Source organism: Cheilinus undulatus, linkage group 17 (assembly GCF_018320785.1).
Source record: "Cheilinus undulatus linkage group 17, ASM1832078v1, whole genome shotgun sequence".
NCBI lineage: Eukaryota > Metazoa > Chordata > Actinopteri > Labriformes > Labridae > Cheilinus > Cheilinus undulatus.
In genome coordinates, this window is record NC_054881.1 from 21,190,154 (window position 1) to 21,214,018 (window position 23,865).

Here is a 23,865-nt window from a genome sequence, read left to right on the forward strand (position 1 = left end):
GAGAACACAGAAAGCTCCACAAGACTTGGGCAGCTATCTAAGACGGTCTCAAACATAATAAGGTGTATTTAGGATGATTTGGACGAAGCTTTTATAGTCAACTAAAACTAGATAAAAACTAAGCATAACAAAAAATAACTACACCTTTATTCTGTGCTTACAAAACTTGTTAAAACATCAAATTAGAGACAAAATCTTATTTTTACTCTTTGACAGCAGCTGACTGATTGACTTGCCTGGGGAGTGAAAGGGCATAATTTAATTGAAGAAGACTTAATGGTGTTTTTTTTTTTGTTTGTTTTTTTTTTTTTTTTTTTGTCTTGAGTTGTTTTCAGACATCAAATTTGAATAATTAAAATGAATTGTGAAGAGTAGCCTGTCTGAATGTTGTTGTTCTTTTACTGTAAGATGTTAACGTGGGACCGTCATTAAAATTTCAAATAAAGATTTTCAGTGTTGGATTAATAAAATACACAAAATACTTATTTATATGGTTGAGCATTACCTTGCTCAATGCATTATTATCTCCAATTTCCAGCAAATAATGAACAAGTATCCACAGTGGTGCCAATAAATCCTGTAAGTCCTCTGAGGAACATGATAAAACCTTCATTTCTCCTGAAATGGGTGAGTGACATCCTCATCAGCCCTCAGTTTGGTGCCAAAATCAAACGAAAAACCATCCGAGTCAACCCCACTGTCCCTGATGTTGCATTTTTCCTTGGGTAGTTCTTATTATAACACAATGTTACAGAGAGAGAGAGGGAGAGAGAGAGAGAGAGAGAAGTTAATTTCACACTGTTTTGAAGAAGTTTAATGCGTATTATCCATATTAATTTAGACAGAGAGAATCTAATCTGGGTCCATTCTGCCAGTGAAGCTAATGAGAGATGATCAAAGCTGCTTTGAGACATAAAAGATGCTGATGAAATCTTCTCAAACATTGTTATATGTGGGTTATATTGTCTTGAGTCATATCGGGACATTGGTTTACAGGGTATGGCGGCAATACCTAACTTAGATCACAGTAATGCTCTCAAAACGTACTAGTTTTTTGTTATTTCTATTAAGGGTGACATGGATTTTATAATGTTTCTTAAAGGATGTTTCTATAGACTTACTGTGCATACAAATCAAAAACAGGGGCAGTTTTAGTATGGAGGACCCAAGTTGAGAGCAATTTGAAGCTCTTCTCCATTTGGCTTAAAAAAAATCATAGTAAGTGAAGAAAACTATGCTGAACTGTTTATTTACAACATAATTAAAGGACAAATCTGAATATGAACATCAGTTCTTGCTGCACCATTATCATATCAGTGCCTATAAAAAGTATCCACCCCCTTGGATTTTTACCCTTTAACTGACTTTATAAATCAATTATGGTCCATTTAATTTACAAAAATAATAATAAAATACAAAAAACATCTTTAATGTCAACATGAAAACAGATTTCTTACAAAGTAATGTAATTTAAATGAAAATATATGACTCCTGTCTGGAGGGTCCAGTCACTGGTTAATTGGTATGCCTAGCTACCATTACACCACGAAGACAAAAGAACACTCCAAGCAACTCAGAGAAAAAGGTAATAAAAAAGTAAAAGTGAGGGGCCGGATATTAAAAAAAAAAAATCCATGACTGACATTCCCCAAAGTTCAGTTAAATCCATCATCTAGAAGTGGAAGGAATATTGCACATGTGTAAATCTGCCTAGATCAGACTGTCCTCACACACCAAGTGACTGAGCAAGAAGGAGACTAGTGAGAGAGGCCACCAAGACACCTATGATTACTCTGAAGGAGTTACAAGCTTCAGCAGCTGAGATGGGAGAGACTCTGCATACAAAAAAACTCTTGCCCAGGTTCTTCACCAGTCAAAGCTTTATGGGAGAGTAGCATGTTGATGAAAACTCATATTAAATGTCAACAATTATTCACCAAAAAGCACGACTCCATGGTCAAGTGGAAAAAAGTTCTTTGTTCTGATAAGACCAAAATGGTGCTTTTTGGCCATCGGACAAGATGTTATGTTTGGCGGACACCAAACACTGCACATTATCACAAACACACCATCCCCACTGTGAAGCAAGGTGGAGGCAGCATCATACTGTGAGGATGCTTCTCAGCAGCTGACCCTGGAAGGCATGTAAAGGTAGAAGGTGAAATAAAATCCTGCAGGACAATCTAAGTCTGCAAGAGAACTACGGTTTGGGAGAAGATTCATTTTCCTGAAGGACAATGACCCAGCGAAAGCTACACAGAAATGGTTTAAAAACAGCAAGGTGAATTTTCTGGAGTGGCTGACTGAAAGCTCAGGCCTCTATCCAATAGAGAATTACAGAATAACTATTCATGCCTAGGGATCCTTCCCAGGACTATCAAACTCCATTTTGGTGCTGTTTCATTCACTTTTCGCCCCTTTCATGTGTTAAAAACACATCTTTAACGCTGAATATCGTTCTCCCCGTATCTGATGCACACCTATAATGACTGTATCCTGGAACATGGGACCCCTGGCAGTGCCCTACTTTTGTCTAATGATAAAACAACCCATGATTACATCACTAGTTTTACTTCCGACTTCATAAAAGTATTTTATAGACTCACTCACTTGAGGTGTGAGACTGTAGCTTCAGATATCCATAAAACACATCATATTTCATTTGATACTGCGTGTAACTAAATCAGATTTAAGAATGTCTGCTCCATGGATAACTGGATTACAGAATTACTCTGCCTCAGGTTTTAAGCCAAAAAATAAGTATAGGAAGAGACAGCACTGTAGAGGTAAAGAGTGAAATTGAATGTGCTGGTATTAAACTCACAGAAAATAACAGAAATGAAGATAATTTGTACTCATAAAGAAAGTTTACTCTAGATGGATATTTTAGGTTTGTTGTATGTTGCTTAATTTCTTAACTTACATGATCTGGAACAGTTTCATATAAGATGTTCAGAAAGAAGCAGTCACATTTATTTAAAAATACAAACTTGGAGGTAGTTGAAAGATTCATAAGTAAAAGACACTCTCTTCATAAATCAAACCTTGACTCTCTTCTGTCTGTTAAGGCAGAGATAGCGTGGATTTAAGTTCTTGTCTGTTGGAAATCCTTCAGGTCAGACCACAAGATAAATGTGGGAAGCCATAAGATGATTTACTAAAGAAAAAAAAAAAGAGTATTTGACTTGAGAAAAATTCAAATGGTTTATATACACTGCAACCACAAGAGAGGTTTTGGAAGGAACAGATCTCTTTAGAAAAATTACTAACAACTCCCAGATATCTGAAAAAGGACAGTGGGATAAGAAAGACTCTTTATTTTATTTTAAGTCAACAAAAAGGCCTGAGTCCACTGCTGTGATCACCAACACCCTTAAGCTTAATATTTTTGCCAATCCTTGACACTAGAAGAGTTGGGAAACGCTTGTGTGACATGAAATGCACAGCAATTCATCTCCTATATGTAGTGCATTCAGAAATTATTCAGACCCTCTTAACTTTTTGTATTTTTATGTTGCAGCCTGATGCTTCAGTCAAAAAAAATTTTTTTTCATTAATCTATCTAATAATGATACTGTACCTCAGGCTTTCTGGAGTCCAGAGACAACTTCCTCATCTGCAGAAGTGCCCTCTCCCTGCCACAAACATACATCAACAGAAATTGTATTAATATTTTAATAGGAGCTGTCAATCCTGTAATTTTAAAGAAGGGGACACCAGTAGGGCTAGGCCCCATTAAACTCAGTGAAAGGGCCCTCCCCAGTTGTGATTTATGATGTCAATGCATGTTAGAGTAAGCGTCCTGGTTATTTTCTACACTGCTTATCCCTTTGAGGGATGTAAGGGGCTGAAGCCTATCCCAGCATTCACTGGGTAAGAGGCGGGGTACACCCTGGATTGGTTGCCAGCCAATTGCAAGGCTGAAATATAGAGGCAGACTGAAGTCAGACAGTCCAGATAATGTAATAATTAGATTTTGTTTAGTGTGCAGCAGTCCCTTGTATGACAAGAGCAGTTTCTGTGGGTGGGACAGAGTCCATGGATGTCCCTCCCTGGATCCCTTCCATCACTGGCCTCCCTTTATCCAGGTCTAGTGCCATCTCCTCTGCAGGGGTGTAGTTCTGGGTCGGGGGGCCACCCCTGGTTTGAGATATATGGGTGTTTTTTTTAACTGCTTAAGTCATACACAATAAAACATGCCAGCAGACACCTCGTCTATTCATTAAGAATGCAATGAACAAACACTTAGCCCACCTATCTACACCTGGCTTGACACAGCTACTTTTGTGCAATGCAGACAGGCCACTTTAACACCAGGACTCTTCTACTGCAAAGGCATGCTGTTGTGAAGGATGCAGTATGTGGTTTAACATTGTCTTCCTGAAACACGCAAGGCCCTATCTGAAAGAGACGTCTGGATGGGAGCATGTTTCTGTAAAACCTCCATATAACTTTTCAGCATTGATAGCGCTTTTCCAGATGTGAGCTGTTCATGCAGTAGGCACTAATGCAATCCGTTACCATCAGAGATGCAGGCCTTTTAACTGTGCACAGGTAACAAGCTGGATGGTCCCTCTCCTCTTTAGTCTGCAGGACACACTGTCTATGGTTTCCAAAAACAATTTCCAATTTTGATTTATCTGACCACAGAACAGTTTTCCATTTTGCCTCCATCCATTTTAAATGGCCTTTCTGGATTGGGTTCACATACGGCTTCTTCTTTGCATGACACAGCTATATCTTACATTTGTGGATAGTGCAGTGAACGGTGTTGGCAGACAATGATTTGTGGAAGTGTTCCTAAGCCCATACAGGGATTTTCAGTACAGATTCATGCCTGTTTTTAATGTAGAATATTGACCTTTGTCTTTGTCCCTTGCACACAGAGACTTTTCATATTCTCTGATTTTTTTTTAATATTATGAACTGTAGATGGTGGGATATTCAAAATCTTTGCAATTTTACATTGAGGAGCACTTTTTTGAAATTATTCAGCAATTTTTAGATGCACTTTTTCACATATTGAACCTCTGTCCATCTTTATTTCTGACTCTGCCTCTCTAAAACACGCTCTCTATACCCAGTAAATTTACTGATCAACTTGATTAGTTACAAAATGCTCCTCCAGCTGTTTTTTCATGAGTACCACTAACTTTTCAGCCTTTCTTGCCCTGTCCCTACTTTTCGAGACATGTTGCTGCCATTCAAATTCAAAATGAGTTAATTTATTTCAAGAAATGGTCAAATGTCTCAGTTTAAACATCTGATATGTTGTTTATGTTCTATTGTGAATAAAACATGGGAGTTGGGGTTGTGTCTAGAAGTGAAGCGACCCCCAGAAAAGAAAAGGACACTGTGACATTACAGTTAAGAGTCATGTTTATTTACAGCAGAATCCTGAACAGGGGGGGACGGGGCGAGGGCAGAGGGCGGGGGTTAAAAGGAGACAAAGTGTTTTTAGATCAAGCGCTTCAGGATTCATGTTTCACTACACAGTTCTTAATTTATTTATTCACCATTTTTCTATACAGAATCCATTCAGCCGTAATATCGATGCACCAACAGAGCTGGAGCCCTCTGCTGGAGGGGAGAAGAGGTGGAAAGACAAAAAAAAGCACAAAAGAAAAAAAAAACAAAAACAAAAAAAACAAGGGGATAAAAAGAAATCCATTTCTATAAAAAAAAGAAACTTTTCTGTTATCACCATGATCGTCATCAATTATTTATGTATGTATATATACACACATATATGTATATATATATATGTATAGAAATCTATATATTTTTTCGTCATGTCCATGAGGAGGTGAGGAGGGGTTTGTGGTTCCATGATGTCTGCATTTAGACGACTGCACTGAGCGGCCTGGCAGCGTTCAGGTCCTTTTTCCATCAGTCAGAGCTGACCAATCGCAGTCTTTCTGACCTGCAGCCTTTTAGTCCCGCCCACTGACGCTGCTCTGCGTGAGGGGAGCTCATTAGGTCCAGTGCCTGGGTGTGTCGGCCCGCAGAGACTCAAACACTGCAGTAGCCCTGTTGATTCAGTCTGAGAAATGATACACTGTACACTTGACATGCACGGCCAGATAGCATAAAAAAGTAAAAAAAAAAAAAAAAAAAAAAGCCAGCAACTGCATCAAACACACATCTCTCTCTCTCCACTCATTCACACATTTTCCAGTATACATTAGATATTAACTGACAAGCACCACAAAAAAGTGGAAGGACAAGAGAAAATAAACCGTCAGGGACCGTGTGGTGACAGCAAAAACATCCTATAGGTTAGATTTATTTCCATTTCTGAGGGGCGTCGCTGATTCTCTCCCCTCCTTTAGGTCCAAACAGACTTTATGATGTTTCATCACGCATACATTTAGCCATTCAACCCTTCATCAGTAACTAAACATGAATCCGAGCACAGAACTTTCACAACAGTCAGGTCTCCATCGGCTGAGGTGAAACGCTGACATTTACAAAGATCAGATGAGATGTGCTGTTGTGCTGCTCCGCTGACTTTGTAGAAAGAAAAACTATCAACGCGCTTTGACATTTATACACTTGGTAAAGCTGAAATATGAGGGGCTTTAGTGTTTTTTTTCTTTAAAAGTAAGATGTGTGCAAGAAAACCCGCAGATGAAAAGTGACAAAGCATACCTTAAAATTAATTCAACATTCATTTATTCGAGGAAAAAACACTGTTTACATTTCCACCTGTCTGCAAATAAGTGACCCTGTCTGCTTTTTTTTTTCTTTTCTGTAAATTTAGACACAAAAGACGCCCAGCTCGATGGAAACCTGACTACTGCTGCTGCTTAAACATGTTCATTATTACAAATAAAAACCAAGTAAAACAACCGTTCGCTCATTTTCTCCCACACACACAAACACTCACGCTTTAACACTAGAGCAGGAAACGTTTTCTTCAACCAGCTGCTGATTTTGATGTTTTTCCTCCACCTACAGAAAAAATCCATCAGCTGCTTTTCAATAACACGAGCCAACAAACTTTAGAAAACAGTCTTAAAAAGATGTTTGCTCACCAGTTGATTTGAAAATTGAACCAGAATCCAACTGTTGGCTGGCGCCAGTTTCCCGCCCTGTTCAACATGCGCCCAAACACAAATACAAACTCAAGATACCGCAAATACACATATATACAAATAGAAGCGGCCCCTCAAACGCAGGGGGCAGCTTAACAATTTATAATGCATCATTTCTGTATATGTCAAGAATAAAACTTTTCTAAATAAAATACATAGTTATCTGTGAGGGTGGGGGATGGGGACAGCAGATGAACAGAGGAGGAGGAGGGTGGGAGCGCTGGGGAGGAGCCGGTGTGGAGGGACGATAGGGGAGGAAAAATGGAGGGGGAAGACTCTTCTCCTGTTCTTTGTCGCTGCTCCCGAGCACTGTCCTGTGCCGCCGCAACGCTCCACCTCTTCTCTGTTTGTTTTTTAATCGTTCAAGAATAATAATATTAATAATAATAATGACCACGACAATGCTAAAAAAATATATATAAACCCCAGCCACGTCTCACAACCCAAAGTCCACAAAAAGGTGGAGGGGGGAGGCCTGGCCCTCGAGTTCATCTGAGTCGGCGACAAAAGAGATGCAGAGAAAAGAAGAAGGAAGAAAAGAGAGGCCCGATGAATGGAGGGAGGGAAGTGGCGACTATAGAAGAGAGGAAAACGGAAAAAAAGAGGAGGGGGCCAGAACAGAAACTACAGAGGGCAGGATGTGCTGTAACGAAGAGGAAATAAACAGAAAAGAGGAAACGCAGATGAAACAGGAGAGGATGTAGAGACCATGGATGAGTCGTGTTTTCTGGGGGCGTTGTGATCCACACACTGGTGTCCTTCTGAGGGTTCTTTTTTTTTTCACAGAAGATTGGCGGAAAGCATGAACAAGTGATGACGACACGGCCTCACTGTGAGTGCGCCCTCTCTCCTTCCCTCAAATTAAGGTAAAGGATCCGCAGTCCTCCCCGCGCGCTGCTCCATGTGGATCCCAGGGTGCATCATACCTCCAGGAAGCGGGAGCTGCTGGTCTTGGCGTGGAAGGGCTCGGACCACATGCGCCGCAAATCCCCCTGTGGACCACAGAAGCCACCAGTCATGAGAGTGGGATCGTTATTTTCCTGACAAAACTTTAACCAACAAAACTTTAATTCCACTTTTTTTAAGTAAACAAACAAATATATGAAAATTTCTGCCAATATTAACAACCATATTTTGGCTATAAAAATCTGCCCATTTCAGCTGTAAATACTAGCTGTGACCAATGAGCTAGTGAAGTTTTAGGCTGGACAAACAGACCTATGCCAGCTGAAGTTTTTCCTTCATTCATTATCATTCCTTACACTATAAAGTGCGTTTTAAATACTAAAATTTGTTAATTTGTTCACTCTCAAACTTTAAATGTGCATTTTAATGACTAAATAGGCTAAAATGATTTTGTAAATATCGGCATATATCGGATATGGGCAAAAATCCATTATCGTGCATCCCCATAAAAAATATGCTGCACTGTTACTAGCTGTGCAAAAAGAGACCACAGAAACCACAGGTTGCATCCAGCTGCAAGAAACACTAAGCAAAATGCCTCCTAGGTTAAAACATTAGCATTCTGTTGTTAAAAGTGAGTAAGAACTTTTGGTTGAATTATTCGCCATGTGATCACAACTGCACCTTTATGTTTTCCTAACCAGAAGTCATTTTCCACAAAAAAAACCCAAAATTGGAGTATTTTAACTGAAAGTTGGGAGACATGTTGACATTTTGACAGGAAATGTTGATACTTTTTCAGTCGCAAACCGATAAAGAGCGGAACTATCATTCTTTCTACAGCTGTATGTGTTTTCCGTTTACTAAAGATGGATTGTTATTCATAGTTGTAGAATTCAGGCGAGGAACTGAGGCCTGCCATAATACCACATCTTAACTTGTAATGTCACATCCCAGCAGCGTACCTTCAGATAGGCCATAGTGAGCAGAGGCAGCAGGGTGAAGGGCACCAAGTAGAGCAGAGCAGGCTGAGCAGCACGGTGGATCCTAGAAGCCACAGTGGCTGTCAGCAGACCTAAGAACACACCATCAAATCATTGTTATTATATGTTAAAAAGGATTCACGAACACACAAAAGCTTTAACATTTTAATTAAACTGAAACACCACAAACATATGTAACAGTGAAATATTAAAACTCCTTTGCATTTCCATACATCCCTCCATCGATTGATCTCTTACCCACAAAGTATCCGATGAGAGTGCAGTGGAAATAGGAGACGCGCTGCATGCGTCCGGACATGTTACCGGGCCCCGGGACCTCCCCATTGGCTTGTTTTTTGTAGTTATCATAACGCAGGACGAAGCATAAGAGCAGCCCTGGCATCACGATGTCTCCTATTCCCAGCATGGAGAAGTGACTTCCTGTGGAGCTGCACGGATGTAAAACAAGCGGTTAATAAAGGAAAATCTGAAACCTCTCTGCATTGAAGGATTCAAAGTTTTGATGTCAGCAGACAGAAAAATGTTGGATTCATTTCACAGAGCACACAGTCCCTGATGTATCCCCGTGTTTACATCAGTCTCACCTAGGAAAGACCAGTTTTCCAGGTAAGGAGAGGCGAGGGACGTCGCGGCCCATCCCGGGCCCCAAGTGGAGCTTCCTGGACAGGACGTCTATGGGATTTTCAGCAGGCTGAGTGGCGACTTTGACCATCACATTACTGTTAAAGATGTAGGCTGAGAAGAACACCTGCAGGGTAAAAAAACAGAAGGGATTCAGCCAGTCATTTAAGAAGGGACCCATATAAACATCCAGTTACTCCTATAACAACAAGCTACAACAGAGTGCATAGAAAAACAGAATATGGGGTACAAATATCTTTGTTTCCACATTAAATTGATCATATTGTACTGCAAAAGCCTTCAATTAGTTTGTTGCAATACGCAAAAGGGACTGCTTTAAAATCAACAATGATCAATGTGCAAAAATGGTTAGTGACATAATCACACAACATACTCACCGTATTACTATTATAAAATCCACGTAGACACCAGTTTTTGGTAAATAGGCCACATACACAAATATACCTCCTACCGAATGTGCCATACAAACTACACACTGATGTTGACTGTGACAAAGTTTCCACTGCTGTGCCAAAACCAAACAGGAACAAGTATTTCTATGGTGTGGTGGTGGTGGTGTGGTGCTGCCTGCAGAAGTTCATTGGCATCCTATGTCTTTTTAGTGACCCATCCATCAAAGGATGCACATCCTGTGTTATTGACTGCTTTTGCGTATTAAGTACACCTAAAAATCAGCCTGTTGTATTTTCACACTGACCACCACCTCCTGCTGCTTTACTTCAGGTAGTCCAGATCATGATGTGAAATTATGATGAGGGAAGCAGGCTAATAAAATGTAGTGCCACTAGCTCCTTCGCATCCTAGATATGCAAGAGAACATCACAGGGGATTTAAAGTGGGTATACTCTATGGAGACTAAAAAAGTGAGAGTGTATACACCAGATACCTAAGCTGACAAGCCAGATAGAAATTCTTTCTACGTCAACGTCTTTATTAATTTTGTGTTAAAACTAAAAAAGTAATTGTTGCAGCTGGAATGTTAAGAAGAAAAGGAACACGTCTAAAGGACATATGGTTAAAAAGAAAGGCATGTGAATATGTCATATTTATGTTGTATGTTTGTTATGTTCAAATAAAAAAAATAAGTTAAAAATGGTTAGGGATGGACAATATAAGTAGCATGAAACCCATTTGTAAATATTAGATTATAAAGTTAAATGTTGGTATCAGCAAACATGAAAAATGTTGCCAATATTTATAGCAGATGTAGGCATCCATAGTATAAATCATACATCAACCTTAAATATCAGTAAAATATAAAAGTGTACCATCAGGTAAAGGTAGTTTATTCTTACCATTTTGAGTGAAGCCCCAAACATAAAAAACTACCAGACTTTTTATTTCCCCGCTTCTCTCTCAGGTCTGCCTGACTCAGCCTCTCTTTGCTCAGGATACACTTGGTGTTCTTTACAAAAAAAAGCGTGCATATACGTGTGTAATATTGCAAGTTGTGTCTTATAATTGATCATAACGAAAGAATAATCATCATCTTAGTTACTAAAGATCTCCATGTGTTCTGCTACATAAATCCTTTCTATTGCTTTAATTTTGAATAAATCTTTTACCGCCTAGAAACACTTTAACAAGCAGCAACACTTCAAATCTAATTAATTTAATAAAAATCATCCTGTATCTCTCCATAAAAGTGACTGTCAACGTAATTGTTATCATCAGTGGGATACAGCACTGAGGAAAAATTGCAAATGAAGTGCATAGTAATGTTCGTTTTTATTTGAGTAGTTACTCTCTCTTTTCATGTCACATGAGCTCTTTGTGCCAAACACTGTTATGATGTAATTAAATGATGGAAAAAACACCACACACTTATCAGATTAGGTAGTTACTTCCTGATATCACCGACTAACTTACTGAAATGCCCTCATATTAAAATCATCATTCATGAGACACTGGTTCTCATTACTCTGGGGACGCTTTGTGTTTGTGCTGAGAGCAGGGGCGATGGCTTTCTAAATCCACCAGCAGCAGTAATCCCATCTAGATATTTGTAATTTCTCACAAACAGTGCTGTGAATCATAGTTGTGGTCCTTCTTGGTATTTTCACCTGATTTATCCCTTTCATATCTGTTTAAGAAGGCTGAATATTTGTAGCTAGCTTTCAACATCGATGCTAAATACACAAAGTGGTGACGGAGAACACGGGATACAACACTGTCGAAGTGGCAAATAATCTTGTTGGTGAGGAATTCTGAAGTTGTTTGCACACATTGTGACAATATTTGAGGACAATATTTGAGGATTCTTTGGATGGGAGCGCTTCTTACCCAGAACACATCATAAATGAGCAGTCCGGACAGCAGCAGGCAGGACACCTTCAGACTGGGGAGCCGGACGAAGGCTATCATAGCGACACACAAGCCCATGGCTAAAGCTACAAGAAGAAAGAAGAGAAAAAGTTAAAACACATCTCTGAAGTTTGAAATGAGCAGAAATAGCAACATCTGCACTGATTTTATGGTGTTTATTTAAGAAACATTAATTACTGTGCAGCCAGGCCTGATTAATTAGTCAAACTTTTCTGATGAAATCTCTCTGCATGTGTCCTAATTCACTTTTGGTGCATGAGGGGGGAAGAATAATGCAGGAGATTATGATGGGATTACACATGCGAGCATGGCAGGGTTATTATGCACGGATTGTTTTGACAAAACGATGTTTACTACAACAGCTGCATTTCATATCGTTTCAGCAGAGTTAAACTTTACACGATGAGATGTCAAGCTGCTTTTCCTTCTCTGTATTATTGTCTATTTCCTACAGTTTTATCTGAGCAACTGTTTTCATTTCTGATGATGAAATGCTGCCATTTGTCACAGTGCTGCTTTGTTCATGTTGCTGAAAAAGGCCTCTGGTAATACGTTTCAAATGACTGAAGTCAACTGGGTCAAATAAAAGGAGTGCACACACCCACACACGTTTCTCTGCTTTGGCAGAGTTTCTTCCAAAATACCAAAGATCAGTTAGCTTAAATGCCAGTTGTGTTTTATATAGCCGTTGACTAATTCTTCCTCACTGCAGAGAAAGACTGAAAATAAAGTTGCTAAAAGTGTCAGATTTTGTGAGTCATGTCAAATCTCTTCTTCCCCAGGAGATGATTAAAATTGAACCTAGTCCCAACTTGAGTCTTCACTGAAGATTGAGAGCATCTAGGTTAGCTGCTATGCTTCAAAGAAGACGCTCAATCCTCATGCCTGCCTGCTGTTGACTTATCTGTAAATACAGACGGCACAACATCATCTCACCGTCCATGAGAAGCCAGTGTCCAGTCAGCACCCAGATGAGCACCAACATGACGGAGAGGGAGAAGGAGAGGAGCTCAGCCAGTGTGAAACGCCCACAGCAGCCGAAGGAAATCCTACAAAAACAACAGCAAACAACGCGGTGAGCCCTGAATCACAAAGAGCAAAATAACCCAAGACATATGTGAATACTTGGTGGTGGTGTGATCATCTATCCACTTTCCTATCTAGATAAAGGCATAAAAGCCCTCCAAAAAAAAAAGATTTAAAACAATTAAACAAATAAATGCACGGCCAATAATCTGTGTAGAGTCTCAGTGAAAAATGTGGCATTTAGTGCATGAAGGCACCCTGGAGAGCTGCTGTACGAAGAGGAAATGTAGGCAAGTCTTGTAAAATTGAACAAAAATGGGTTATAACGTCTTGATTCTTTAATTGACAGAAAAATTTGAAGGCTGTTCGTCATTTTGCCTGACTAGAATAAAGAAGATGACCTTGCATGCCAGCATACTCACACAGACAAACAGATCTTTGCTATTTTACACACATGGCCCATCATGGAGGTTGTTAAAGAAATGGTTTGTTTTTATGAATAATTTTGCGTGCATCAGTCTATAGGTGCTGTACATTGCAGAGTGACAGCCTTGTACACAGTAAAAATGACCGTTTGCTGAGAGTATGTGGTGAGTACATCACACCCAGACTTTCCAGTGATCAGAGGTCTGACTTCATAAATGATGCCCAGCTATTATTGTTTCATTATTATTAGCATTGAGTTAATAAGTCAGAGCCTTTGAGCTGCTCTCCACCTGTGGGAGAAGAGCTGTTGTGCATGGTGAGGAGGATGTGATTTCTCATTTTGAGTTGTCCTTTCTTTCTTCCTTATTCATTAAATTGAATGCTGTGTGTTTAACTAGAATGGACTAAAATTGTTCTTTGACACAAATTGCTGAAGTAATGGTCAGACATCTTGCATGCAGGGGAACTGATGGGCTAGTCACTAGGTCACGCTCCATGTACAAGGGCAGCCCAAGTCTGGCCTGCGGCTTCTTTCCCACATGTCTCTTCCCCCACTCTGTAATCTCTGTTTCTGACTCTATCTGAAAGATTGCATGTGGAGCAGACAAAAACAGTCAGGGCTCTACAGTGTAGCCTTTTAACAATTTGTGAGTTGGCTATGATCTTTAAACTAATACATCTTGATATTTGAAATATTCTTAAAACAGTAAATAATAGTAACACAGTTCATATTTTCTTGCTTGAAGACAGGGATTGTGCCCGACTGTCACTATGTAAAAATATGACATGCTGTGCTGCAGTATTAATCTTTTCTAACAATGCCATTAAATTTCACTAATTGTGAAAATGGTGCTTTAAAAATTGAATGCTATTAATGCAGTCATGAGAATAAGGAATGAATAAATGAGAAAATTAAAATGACCGGTTTTACAATGGTATTGCAGGCTTTTCACAACGCTGCCCCTCAAAACGATGGACAGCAATAAAGTCTAATGTCACTTCTGCTGCATGTATCATCTGGTGACTGCACACAACACCGATCAACGTACGATACTCAGGGGTTAGAATCTTTCAATATCTCACAGTTCAATTCAGAATCGGTTCCGATTCAAAAGGATTCATGGATCACAACTTGGTGCCTGTTTGTTACAAGAAAGTGCTTACTTTGAGCGGCAAAATGCTATGAATTACTGCCATTAAAAAGCACAACAATTGTGTTTAAGATAATGCGGCTTCTTAGCCCAAGTAGCATTTTTAACATCTGATCAGAATACTGTAAAACCACAGTGGAAATCTGACAATAAAATGCGTAAACTTAAACCAGATAACTAAGTATTTATTAGAAGCTGGCAAATGAAAAATGGATGAAATCATAAAGCTTTCATAGTTTATGACTGTAGTAGCAAAGTTTTCTAAAATGTCCTTTCAGATTTGACTGGCAGATCCCTAAAGTGCTGGTCAGCAGTTGTTGGCTGTTGTTCTGCTTGTTGTACGTCCAGGTGGTGTATTGTGTGAGCTTTGGCTTTTGACTTGTTTCTGAAGTGCTTCACTTTCATTTAGCAGACTTAGCGTAGTGAATACATCGGGTCATGCTCCCTTTTCCATGGGATTGTAGAATCCACAGCTTGTCTTTAAACAAAGGTGGAAAAGGGATGAGCTGTGTGTCTCACAAGAAATTAACGTGCAAAAAAGATCCAAAAAAGATCTATTATCTCACCAACTTGGGACTGTGCTAGTGATTATGATGGCATTTTAAGTCTTTTCTGGATGAAGAATAGGGCCTTGAGTGCACAAATAAATATGCAAAATGTAGCATATGGTAATATAACTTTGAAGATTCAAAAAAACAGGACAAAAAGCCAAACTGAGAGCAGAAAGGGATTTTAGGTTACAGGCTGGACCCTCAGAGGACTGAGGGTTTAATAAAAACCAGACAAAAGGCTTCAATCAGGAACTGGAAAACAGGGTTTATGTTGGTCATTAGGCAGGTGGGTTATTTTGCTGGTTATTATGAGTTTTTAATACTGAAACAGGAGCCAAAAGCTTTGAAAATCATCTTTGTGCAGTGAATAAAAAGATAAACATTCAAAGTCTAGTTCATTCAATAAACAGAAAAAATTCCCTTTTACTCTGCGTCAATTTCAGCCTCACAGACAGTTTCCCTTTTAACTTGAGAAGTGGATTTGTGAAAATATGCTGAGTCACAGATCTTTATAAATATTTGTAAAAGACATAGGGAGCGGCTTGAGCAACAACTCCCACTATTTAGAGACACGAAGAATCCACATGGTTTCCTTACTTGTTCTGCGGGGAGCAGGGTCTGGTCAGATACTGGCACATTGGCAACAAGAGGAATGCAAATGCAATTGTTGCAAGAACTGAGGAAAAGAGAGAAGAAAATACAGCCGTTAAACCTCCTGAAAAAGAAGTCATAGAACAGCAAGATGTTACGTTACAGCATATTCTGACAGCTTAATGGAGCAGTTTCAGTGATTCAAGCAGAGAGGAGGACCTAAAGAAAAGAGAAAATTGTACTAAAGTAGGGATGGGTACCGAATTCGGTACTTTTATAGGTACCAACCGAATTCCGTTGATACTCCTGAGTACTGATTCACATAAAATCAAACGGTACCATGTTTCGATACCTAAACGCATCCTTGTGACTGCAAGAGAGTGGAAGAGTAGTCAATTTTCCATGCTGAACACGAACGCAGCATTGCACGCACAAGAGTGATGACGTTGGTTGCAGCTCACTGAATCAACAAAACAAGCATGGCTGATAGGAAACGGTCAAAGGTAGCACTCCACTTTTCAAAATACGATGCAGGTTACACTGCAATACTTGTGACATGAAGTTCAAGGTTTACCACGGCAAAACTTCTAATCTGCAGAAGTAAAGTGATGATTGATGATTCAGATCAGCTCCCGCTGCTTCCTGCTTGTTCGCCACCCTCCCCCGCTCTCCCTCTTGCAACGAATCCTCACTTTAAACACCGTGATTTGCCCGTTTATGATATGGATATCAACCATGGAAATATAGTAGATAAAGGGATACTTTTGTTTGCTCAGTCACCTTACAGACACTAGATTAAGGCATGGTACGGATTGCCTAGTGTGAGTGCATCCTAAAAGTTGCTCTCCATCTCTCCAACTTGGCACAGCTGGTGCCGTATGAAGCGCTCTGTCAGGATGGATTCCGAGTGATTTGAAGGAGTGACAGAGCCACAGGCTAGTCCTCACCGCTTATTTTCATCGCAGAATGAAACAATTTGCCACTTTCTATTAATTTTTTGCAGTAAATACAAATAGAACATAATGGTGTGCAAGGTTCGGGTGTGTGACGTTTTTCGGATAAAGGCTTGGTTATGCTTCTGCGTGGATGGTCACATGATTGATTGATGAGTGAGGAGCAGACTCTGCCCTTACCAGGGAAAGATAGCATCTTAATTTTGTAGGAAAAAGAACTGTATGAGGAAAGACGATGTGCAGTACACGTGGTTCATGGTGAGGAAGTAGTTTAGATTACTTTCATTTGTAATAAGCTACTTCAATTGGTAAAATGTTATACCTTTATTAACTTCGTAAAATTTCAGTAGTTTTGAGGTTATAGAACATTTATTATTGCATATTATCCACACAAAAAGTACCGAAAAAGGGTACCATTGTGCACTGGTACTGGTTCACAGGTACTGGGAATTGGTACCGTACTGGTTCAAGTGTGAAAGGTACCATCCCTACACTAAAGTAAAGGAAAAACTGCAATGTTTGTGTTGTTACCTGCAGTGCAGATGGTGAAGACCACTTGTACTGAGTCAAAGAAGAAGAACATGACTAGCAGAGACACTGAGGCTCCTATGGGCAGGAACAAGGCCTGTGTGGAGTCTATAGTCTGAATACCTGCAGAAGGAGGCAAACATGGAGGTGAGGAAGATTTAAAAACAGAAAATGAGTTAATTTTGGATGTTTGCAGATTTAAGGCTTTATCGTGTTGGTAACACTCACTGTTGTTTGTGTTGCTGTTATTAAAAGCCCCCGTTGTCGTGGGGTTGCCGTCTTTGTCCTTCTCCTGGTTCTCACAGTCCATGTTTAATGACCTACAGGAGGGAGGAGAAGCTCAGAAATCAGTAACCAAAACCTCAAAAGCATATAAACTTTAACTATGAGGGCAACTGTGTGGTAAAATCTCTCTACAGAACATGAATTATAGACCTTGTCTATTGAAAACTAGTGGTTCTAATACCAAGAAATATCTTGCAACATCACAATGTTACTAAGAATTTAAATTAAAGCCATCGTTATTGTGTTTTTCCTTGAAATTAAGAGTCATAATGTCTGCAATAAAAAAAAAATATGGCTGGAAGCTTTTTTATTTGGAGGGCAAAGAGCTGAAACATCTCTGGAATCACAATTTCCTAGAAATATTTCAAACAATCGAGGTGAATTTCTAGAAAACATTTCTCCTTCTTTTACATCCATTCCTATTCTGTTCTGCAATCACATGGCTGACACAGAGAGAAACAAGCAGCTACGCTCACATTCACACCTACAGGAAATTTAGAGTCACCAGTTGACCTAACAAGCATGTTTGTGGATGCGGGAGGAAGACAACATACCCATGCATGCAGGTGAGAACATGCAAACTAATCACAGAAAGACCCAGGGGCTGAACCAGGAACCTTCTTCCTGTGAGGCAGCCTCTTTCTGGTACAGTGATGTTAATACTGGGGGTTAAACAGTCGAGACACTCATTCACTAGTCAGGGGATCTTGAACCAGTGGAAAACAGGAGAGGCTAAAGGACAATTACAAGGAACCTGAAGAATGTTTAAAGGATTACTCTTCTTGTTTTTGAAGAGAGGCTATATGAGGTATTTGTGAATTCTTGGTGTATTAGCCACAGGAAATGCCAATCAGCACAGCACCTTTATGAGAAACCAGTCGGAGTACCCGCATGGAAGCCAGACCACAACGCTGCAGATAAGGCTGACTGTTATTTAGCTATGCTGAACAAAAATAGCCCTAAAAATCACTGACAATGTTGCCTGTACACTCCATTTAGGAATTTTGAAGCACATTACTTTGCTGTCAAACCAATTGTTTAAGCTCTACTGTGTGAGGTACCATGTACAAGTTCTTCCCAGGTTCATCTCTGGGACTGGGGGCTATAGAGGATGTTACGCTTTAGAGGTACTGACGTGAGCCTCAAATGTACTTTTGAGCAAAGCCTCAAACAGAGCAGGGCAATCCAATTTCAGTTAAGATTTTGCCTTAACATGATCATGGAAACAAGATAAACAAGATTAAACAATGACTTTTGCTGTTTTGTCCATATGTTTGTAATGGATATTAAATATTTCAGGGTTTGTTGGTGTATTTTAGCCACAAGATTACATCCCTACTACCTTAAAAACATTGTAAATTTAATTTTGTTTGTTTTCTGTTTCTTACTTTTCTGTTTATTAATTTTGTTTATTTCATTTACCGCTGTTTTTTTTTTTTTTTTTTATCTTCAGAATGTTCAAGTTAGGGGTGGGCGATGTATCGAGTATACTTGAAGAATTGCGGCTTTTTGAGATGTATAAAATTACTACATCTAGATTGAATTACGTGAAAGTTTTGAGCCGTTGGCATCTTTCTCTCTGGAGTTTTGCTTTTCCCTTAGTCTTTGAACGCCTCTCTTTTACACTAGAGAGCTCACTTCCCTGACCATCCAGAAAACTCTTCACCATGCAAATGCGTTTCTGTATCTGAAGCATGGCAGAGCAGAGGAAGTAAACAGACTGCCAAGATGAGTTAGCAATTAAGAGAGACAGCTGACTGAAACAGCACTGGATCTGTCATCTGGCAGCGGTCCGCATTTAAATGGGAAGATGAACAAAACAGTATTTTTTGAATAAAAATCAAGTTCAAAAACAGGCACAAAATATAAAATGGAATACGATCATTGTTTCTGCCCATCTTTGACTCTCCCAGACCCCCCCAAAAAATGCATTTGGCATGTATGGGATGGTAAATATTTCAATTGTGTCCTTTTGTTTTAAAAAATTTGGTTAAATCACAAAAACTGGCATTTCAGGGGTTAAAATTCCGATACAGACTGAATAATTGCTATGTAAGGTGAAAACTGAAGTTACTAATGTTATCAAAGCTGTGAGCCTGAATGGATGGACCAGACTGCCGTGTTTTGGCTGGGTCTTGTCATTGTTAAGTTTCTGTGCAGGTTTGCTTCACCCTTAGTGGGGAAATAATCATCATTTCATAATCAATAATAGTAAAAATAAATAAATAAATAAATAAACAAAATTTAAAAAAATGAAAAAAATTTCATAATTTCATAAGTTTAGCCACAGATCACGGTGCACTTAACATTTTAACCTATCTCTGATATGACTTCTGTCAGTGCATATTTTTAATCTTTATGTAAAACATCAGCTCTCTTTATTTCTGACTTATGCAAAAAGCAAAAAGCAAAATAAAACCCGACCCCCAAACATCTCCATTTGTTAGGCATGACAAGTTGTTATCATTTGGTTTTATGTCTGATTTGACATGAGTCAGCTGAATTCTTGTTTTGTTGATTGAAATGGCAGATTTGACCACTTGTCAAGATACTTTAATTCATTTCAAGCAAAACGGGGGAAAACCTATGTCAGTTGTTTGTGTATGTTGTACTTTGGTACACAAATGTTTAACTAAAAAAAAGTTAAGAAAAACAGTTGCAAAGTCAGAAAAGTTCTTTGTTTTTTGATGTAAACAGGAGTGATGTCAGTATGATCATAGAGATCTTTGCTCACTACATATTAACCCCTTCTTATCCCCAGATGTGAATAAATACATTTAAAAAAAATACTTCTTTTTTAAAATCAACAACTGAGAAAAAAATTGGTTCTTATCGGTTATCGGCCATCAGGAGTAGGAAATTATCGGTTATCGTATTAGTTAAAAAAAAAAAAAAAAAAAAACCTTAACGTGCATCACTAATTGCAATATAGCCAAAATACATCATAATATAAATTTTAGGCCATATCGCCTACTTTAGTGCCAGTCTTGAAAGTGTTCAAGTTTAATAAAAACATTTAAAGTCATCATTTCATCAATCAAAATAATCCTGTTTAGGATATTTTGTTGTGGTGGAGCAGCCCTCGTCCAAACATAAACCAACTAGAGAGATTCTCAACTTTCCTGCTTCTCTTCCTCTGCTTCCTCTCTCTCTCTCTCTTTGGCATGCACACATGCACTCACTGTGCAGTCCACAAAAATAGGAGGACAGAGGAAATGTCAGAGTATTCAGATTTTGTCTGAAAAACATCGTCTCACCAGTCTCTTCTGACTGATCAAAAAAAGGAAGGCTAAGATGTTAGATGCTGTAGTTACAGGATGTTGATAAATGATAATATAGAATTGTGTTTTCTCTTTCTGATCATAGGTGCTAATACTGCCACTACTTCTACTAATGATAATAATAATAAGTGGACTGTTGTCGGTGAAATCAATGATAAGGTCAGTTGAAGGTGAAAAAAATAGCTCAAAGAAAGTAGAATACACTGTAAATGTATAATATTTGTATAGCTACCATTTGAAAAGCACATTTTTCGCTTAGGGTTGATTCCTTTTTCAGTATGTTTCCATCATGACAATTATGCTTGACTTTTGAATGTGTTTTCTAATAGAAATGGTTTCAGACATTATTTTAGTGTAATTGCCTTTGCTGTGCTTTGGTTACACTGTAAATATTTGATTCTTTATTTGGTGTCAGATTATAATTAATGGAGTGTTCACAAAAATAAAAGGAAACACTTATGTTGTAGTTTCATCCCAGCTGTTAGCAACCTCTACCTTTACCTGCGTTTAGTTGGTCTGTAAACAGAAATGGCGTCAGGCATCACTGTATCGACTTTCTCCTCCACTCAGACACAAACTGGCAAGTTTTTGAATTTTGTGAATTAATTTCTTAAACATTATGCTCTTTTTGAGTCTATGGACTAAATGCCATTAAATATTTGGTATCCATCAATGTGTGGTTCTTGTTCTTTAGTTTTGTTGTTTTTTCCCCTTTTCTCTTTGTTCTGATATGCTCTACTACTTTTTCCTGGATTTGGTTCAAAGTCTGAAGCATCCAAAAATCATTTTCATACAAGAAACAAAGTAAGCCATTAATTCAACCATCTAGCCAAACCACCAAAGAAAGAACGTGTAAGGGCAGTAAACTACCTGCTGCATACTGTACAGTGGACCTGTGTGACTTCAGTCTCCCTTACTTATTTGCATTTATAGTTTCATGACTGTTGTAAACTGTAGGGTGACCTGGCTCAGATAACTAAGGGAATCCTAATCTTAAAACATGCAAAACACACAAAAAAAAATTTTATGCAAACTTTAGCTGAACATGCCTCTCCTGGGGGATTTACTACTAAAGTGAGATAAGAGGGTAGGTCTGCTTTTTTAAGCCTGAAGTCAGAGTTTTTGGTTTCATGTGTCTTATAATCTGCCTATATCACAATGGTAGCAGACTCTTAACATGATTGGCACAATTTTTCATTGATGTTTTAACAATTGCATCCCATGTATTTAATCTTAGTTCAGTGGTCATAACAGAAAAAATAAAAACAAATAAGTTATAAAATAATATAGTATAAATATCTACCAATAACATTTAAAATTAAGCTAAACAACTGCATCGTGGCCTGTGGCACAGTAACAGACACTGAAACTTGATGAATTTCTCAGCACTAACGGAAAGGATATCTGACCTAACCACAGTTTTAATATTACAGACGAAATTGTGCATCAATGTTTCAGGTGAAGAGTTGTGCTGTGAGAAGTTTTCACATCAGATGTAGAGGCACTGGAAGTTTCTCAAACAGCAAAATCAGCTAGTAGATTAATTCAAAAATTAAAGCATTATTTTCTACATTCTCTCTCACTTGTTCTCTCTGTATTCATCATTATCCAATTGTTCATTTTTGTACTAAAGTAGCATCAAATAATGCTCTTTTTTTATGTTAGCACACTCATCCTGACACAGAGAAGCCTGAGCTAACAGAAAGTTCATGACCTACTTTGTGTTACACAATATCTCTAACTGGATCTTAAAGATCTAAAGAGCCCACTTTAAAAAGAAAACCTCAGTCTGCTGAACTCGCTTACATGTATACAACCCTAATGTCACTTATTTGTGACAAAGTGCCTCTTGCTTTTTGGCTGAGGTCAGCCCTACACATGGCAATGTCTGTGTCTAAGTAAGTCTGTCGGTAAGTAACTGACTGACTGTGATCATTTTGTACCCATAAGCCATAGAATACAGAGTTGCGTTTGCTTGGACTGAATGCTGTCAATAATGACTGCCTCTATTGTGTTAACTAGAGCCATACAGACAGAGTTGCGCTATGGGCGGGGTTTATTTGTGCTGAAAGCCCTCTAATGGCTGCCTCTACTGCTCTAAATGCTCAAATATAGCTTTAGCATGGCCTCTGTTTCACCAGAACTGGGCCACATTTTTGTAGGACAAAGAACAAAAACAACCATATAAGCTTTTCATGTTTGGAAAGATGTTTTCACTCCTCTGCTGACCTGCTTTGGCATGACTATGCAGTGTTTCCCCTACCATTATATTGGGAGGGCGCCCTCCCAACGGCATCTTGATTAATATGTCAAATAAGTTTTAGTGGTTGAATGTTATGCTTGATTAATTTCTGACTTCTCAGAGAAGCCCAGTGAGCCGGCTCAAATTTGGGTAAATTCAGTTTGAAATCCCTCATTCCTGTTCAAAATGGTAAAACGTGGAGAGCTCACTGAAAATCAAAGTGTCCACATTAAAGCATTACAGCCATCTCCAAATGACAGCCAGTAGGCCAGGTCCAGTGCCAGCAGGTGTCATGGCCCACCAGACGTTTGGGGAAAAAGATGGATTTTTTTTAATGTAAGATTTATCTTTGGCTCCTTTGCCTTTATTTGATAGGACAGTGGATGGAGTCGGAAACAGGGAAGAGAGCGGGGAGAGACATGCAGGAAATAGTGCCTAGGCCGGTTTTGAACCCCGGTTGCCTGCGTACATGGCGCGTGCCTTAACCACTCGACTACCAGCGCACCCCAAAAGATGGATATTTTTTAATATTAATTTACAATATTTACAACATATGACCACGGAGGATCAGCATGTCAGCGCTGTGTGTGTGCACTCCAGCTGTGTGTGTCTGTGTCGCTGCGTGAGCCAGGAGTGTGCGCTATCTTAAAAAACATTTGGTAAATATTCCCTTAATACCATATGATTATGGTGAACAAATAAATGTTAAAATCTCCGCATTTGCGTTGTTAGGAGAACGCTACTTAAATTGTTAGCACGTCTTTATTTGCAGGGAATATGATAAATGTGCTGTTTTTTAATAATTAATGGATATAAAAAACAACAGGAACACTAAAGTAGAAAATCAGCTTAATTTT

General features: G+C 38.9%; 1 protein-coding gene across 3 annotated transcripts in view; it reads right to left on the bottom strand.

The window, feature by feature from the left end:
* Positions 1 to 6,658: 6,658 nt before the first annotated feature.
* sppl3 (signal peptide peptidase 3) overlaps positions 6,659 to 23,865 on the bottom strand; it is a 183,471-nt gene continuing 166,264 nt past the window's right edge. For all 3 annotated transcript variants that reach the window (XM_041810447.1, XM_041810448.1, XM_041810446.1), the window contains 9 exons: positions 17,429 to 17,520; positions 17,204 to 17,323; positions 15,726 to 15,804; positions 12,911 to 13,023; positions 11,933 to 12,039; positions 9,592 to 9,755; positions 9,245 to 9,435; positions 8,969 to 9,078; positions 6,659 to 8,089 (listed from right to left, as the gene is read on the bottom strand). In XM_041810447.1, coding sequence (XP_041666381.1) covers positions 8,018 to 8,089; positions 8,969 to 9,078; positions 9,245 to 9,435; positions 9,592 to 9,755; positions 11,933 to 12,039; positions 12,911 to 13,023; positions 15,726 to 15,804; positions 17,204 to 17,323; positions 17,429 to 17,520 — 1,048 coding nt within the window. In that variant the 3' untranslated portion in view covers positions 6,659 to 8,017. The remainder of the gene's footprint in view (positions 8,090 to 8,968; positions 9,079 to 9,244; positions 9,436 to 9,591; positions 9,756 to 11,932; positions 12,040 to 12,910; positions 13,024 to 15,725; positions 15,805 to 17,203; positions 17,324 to 17,428; positions 17,521 to 23,865) is intronic.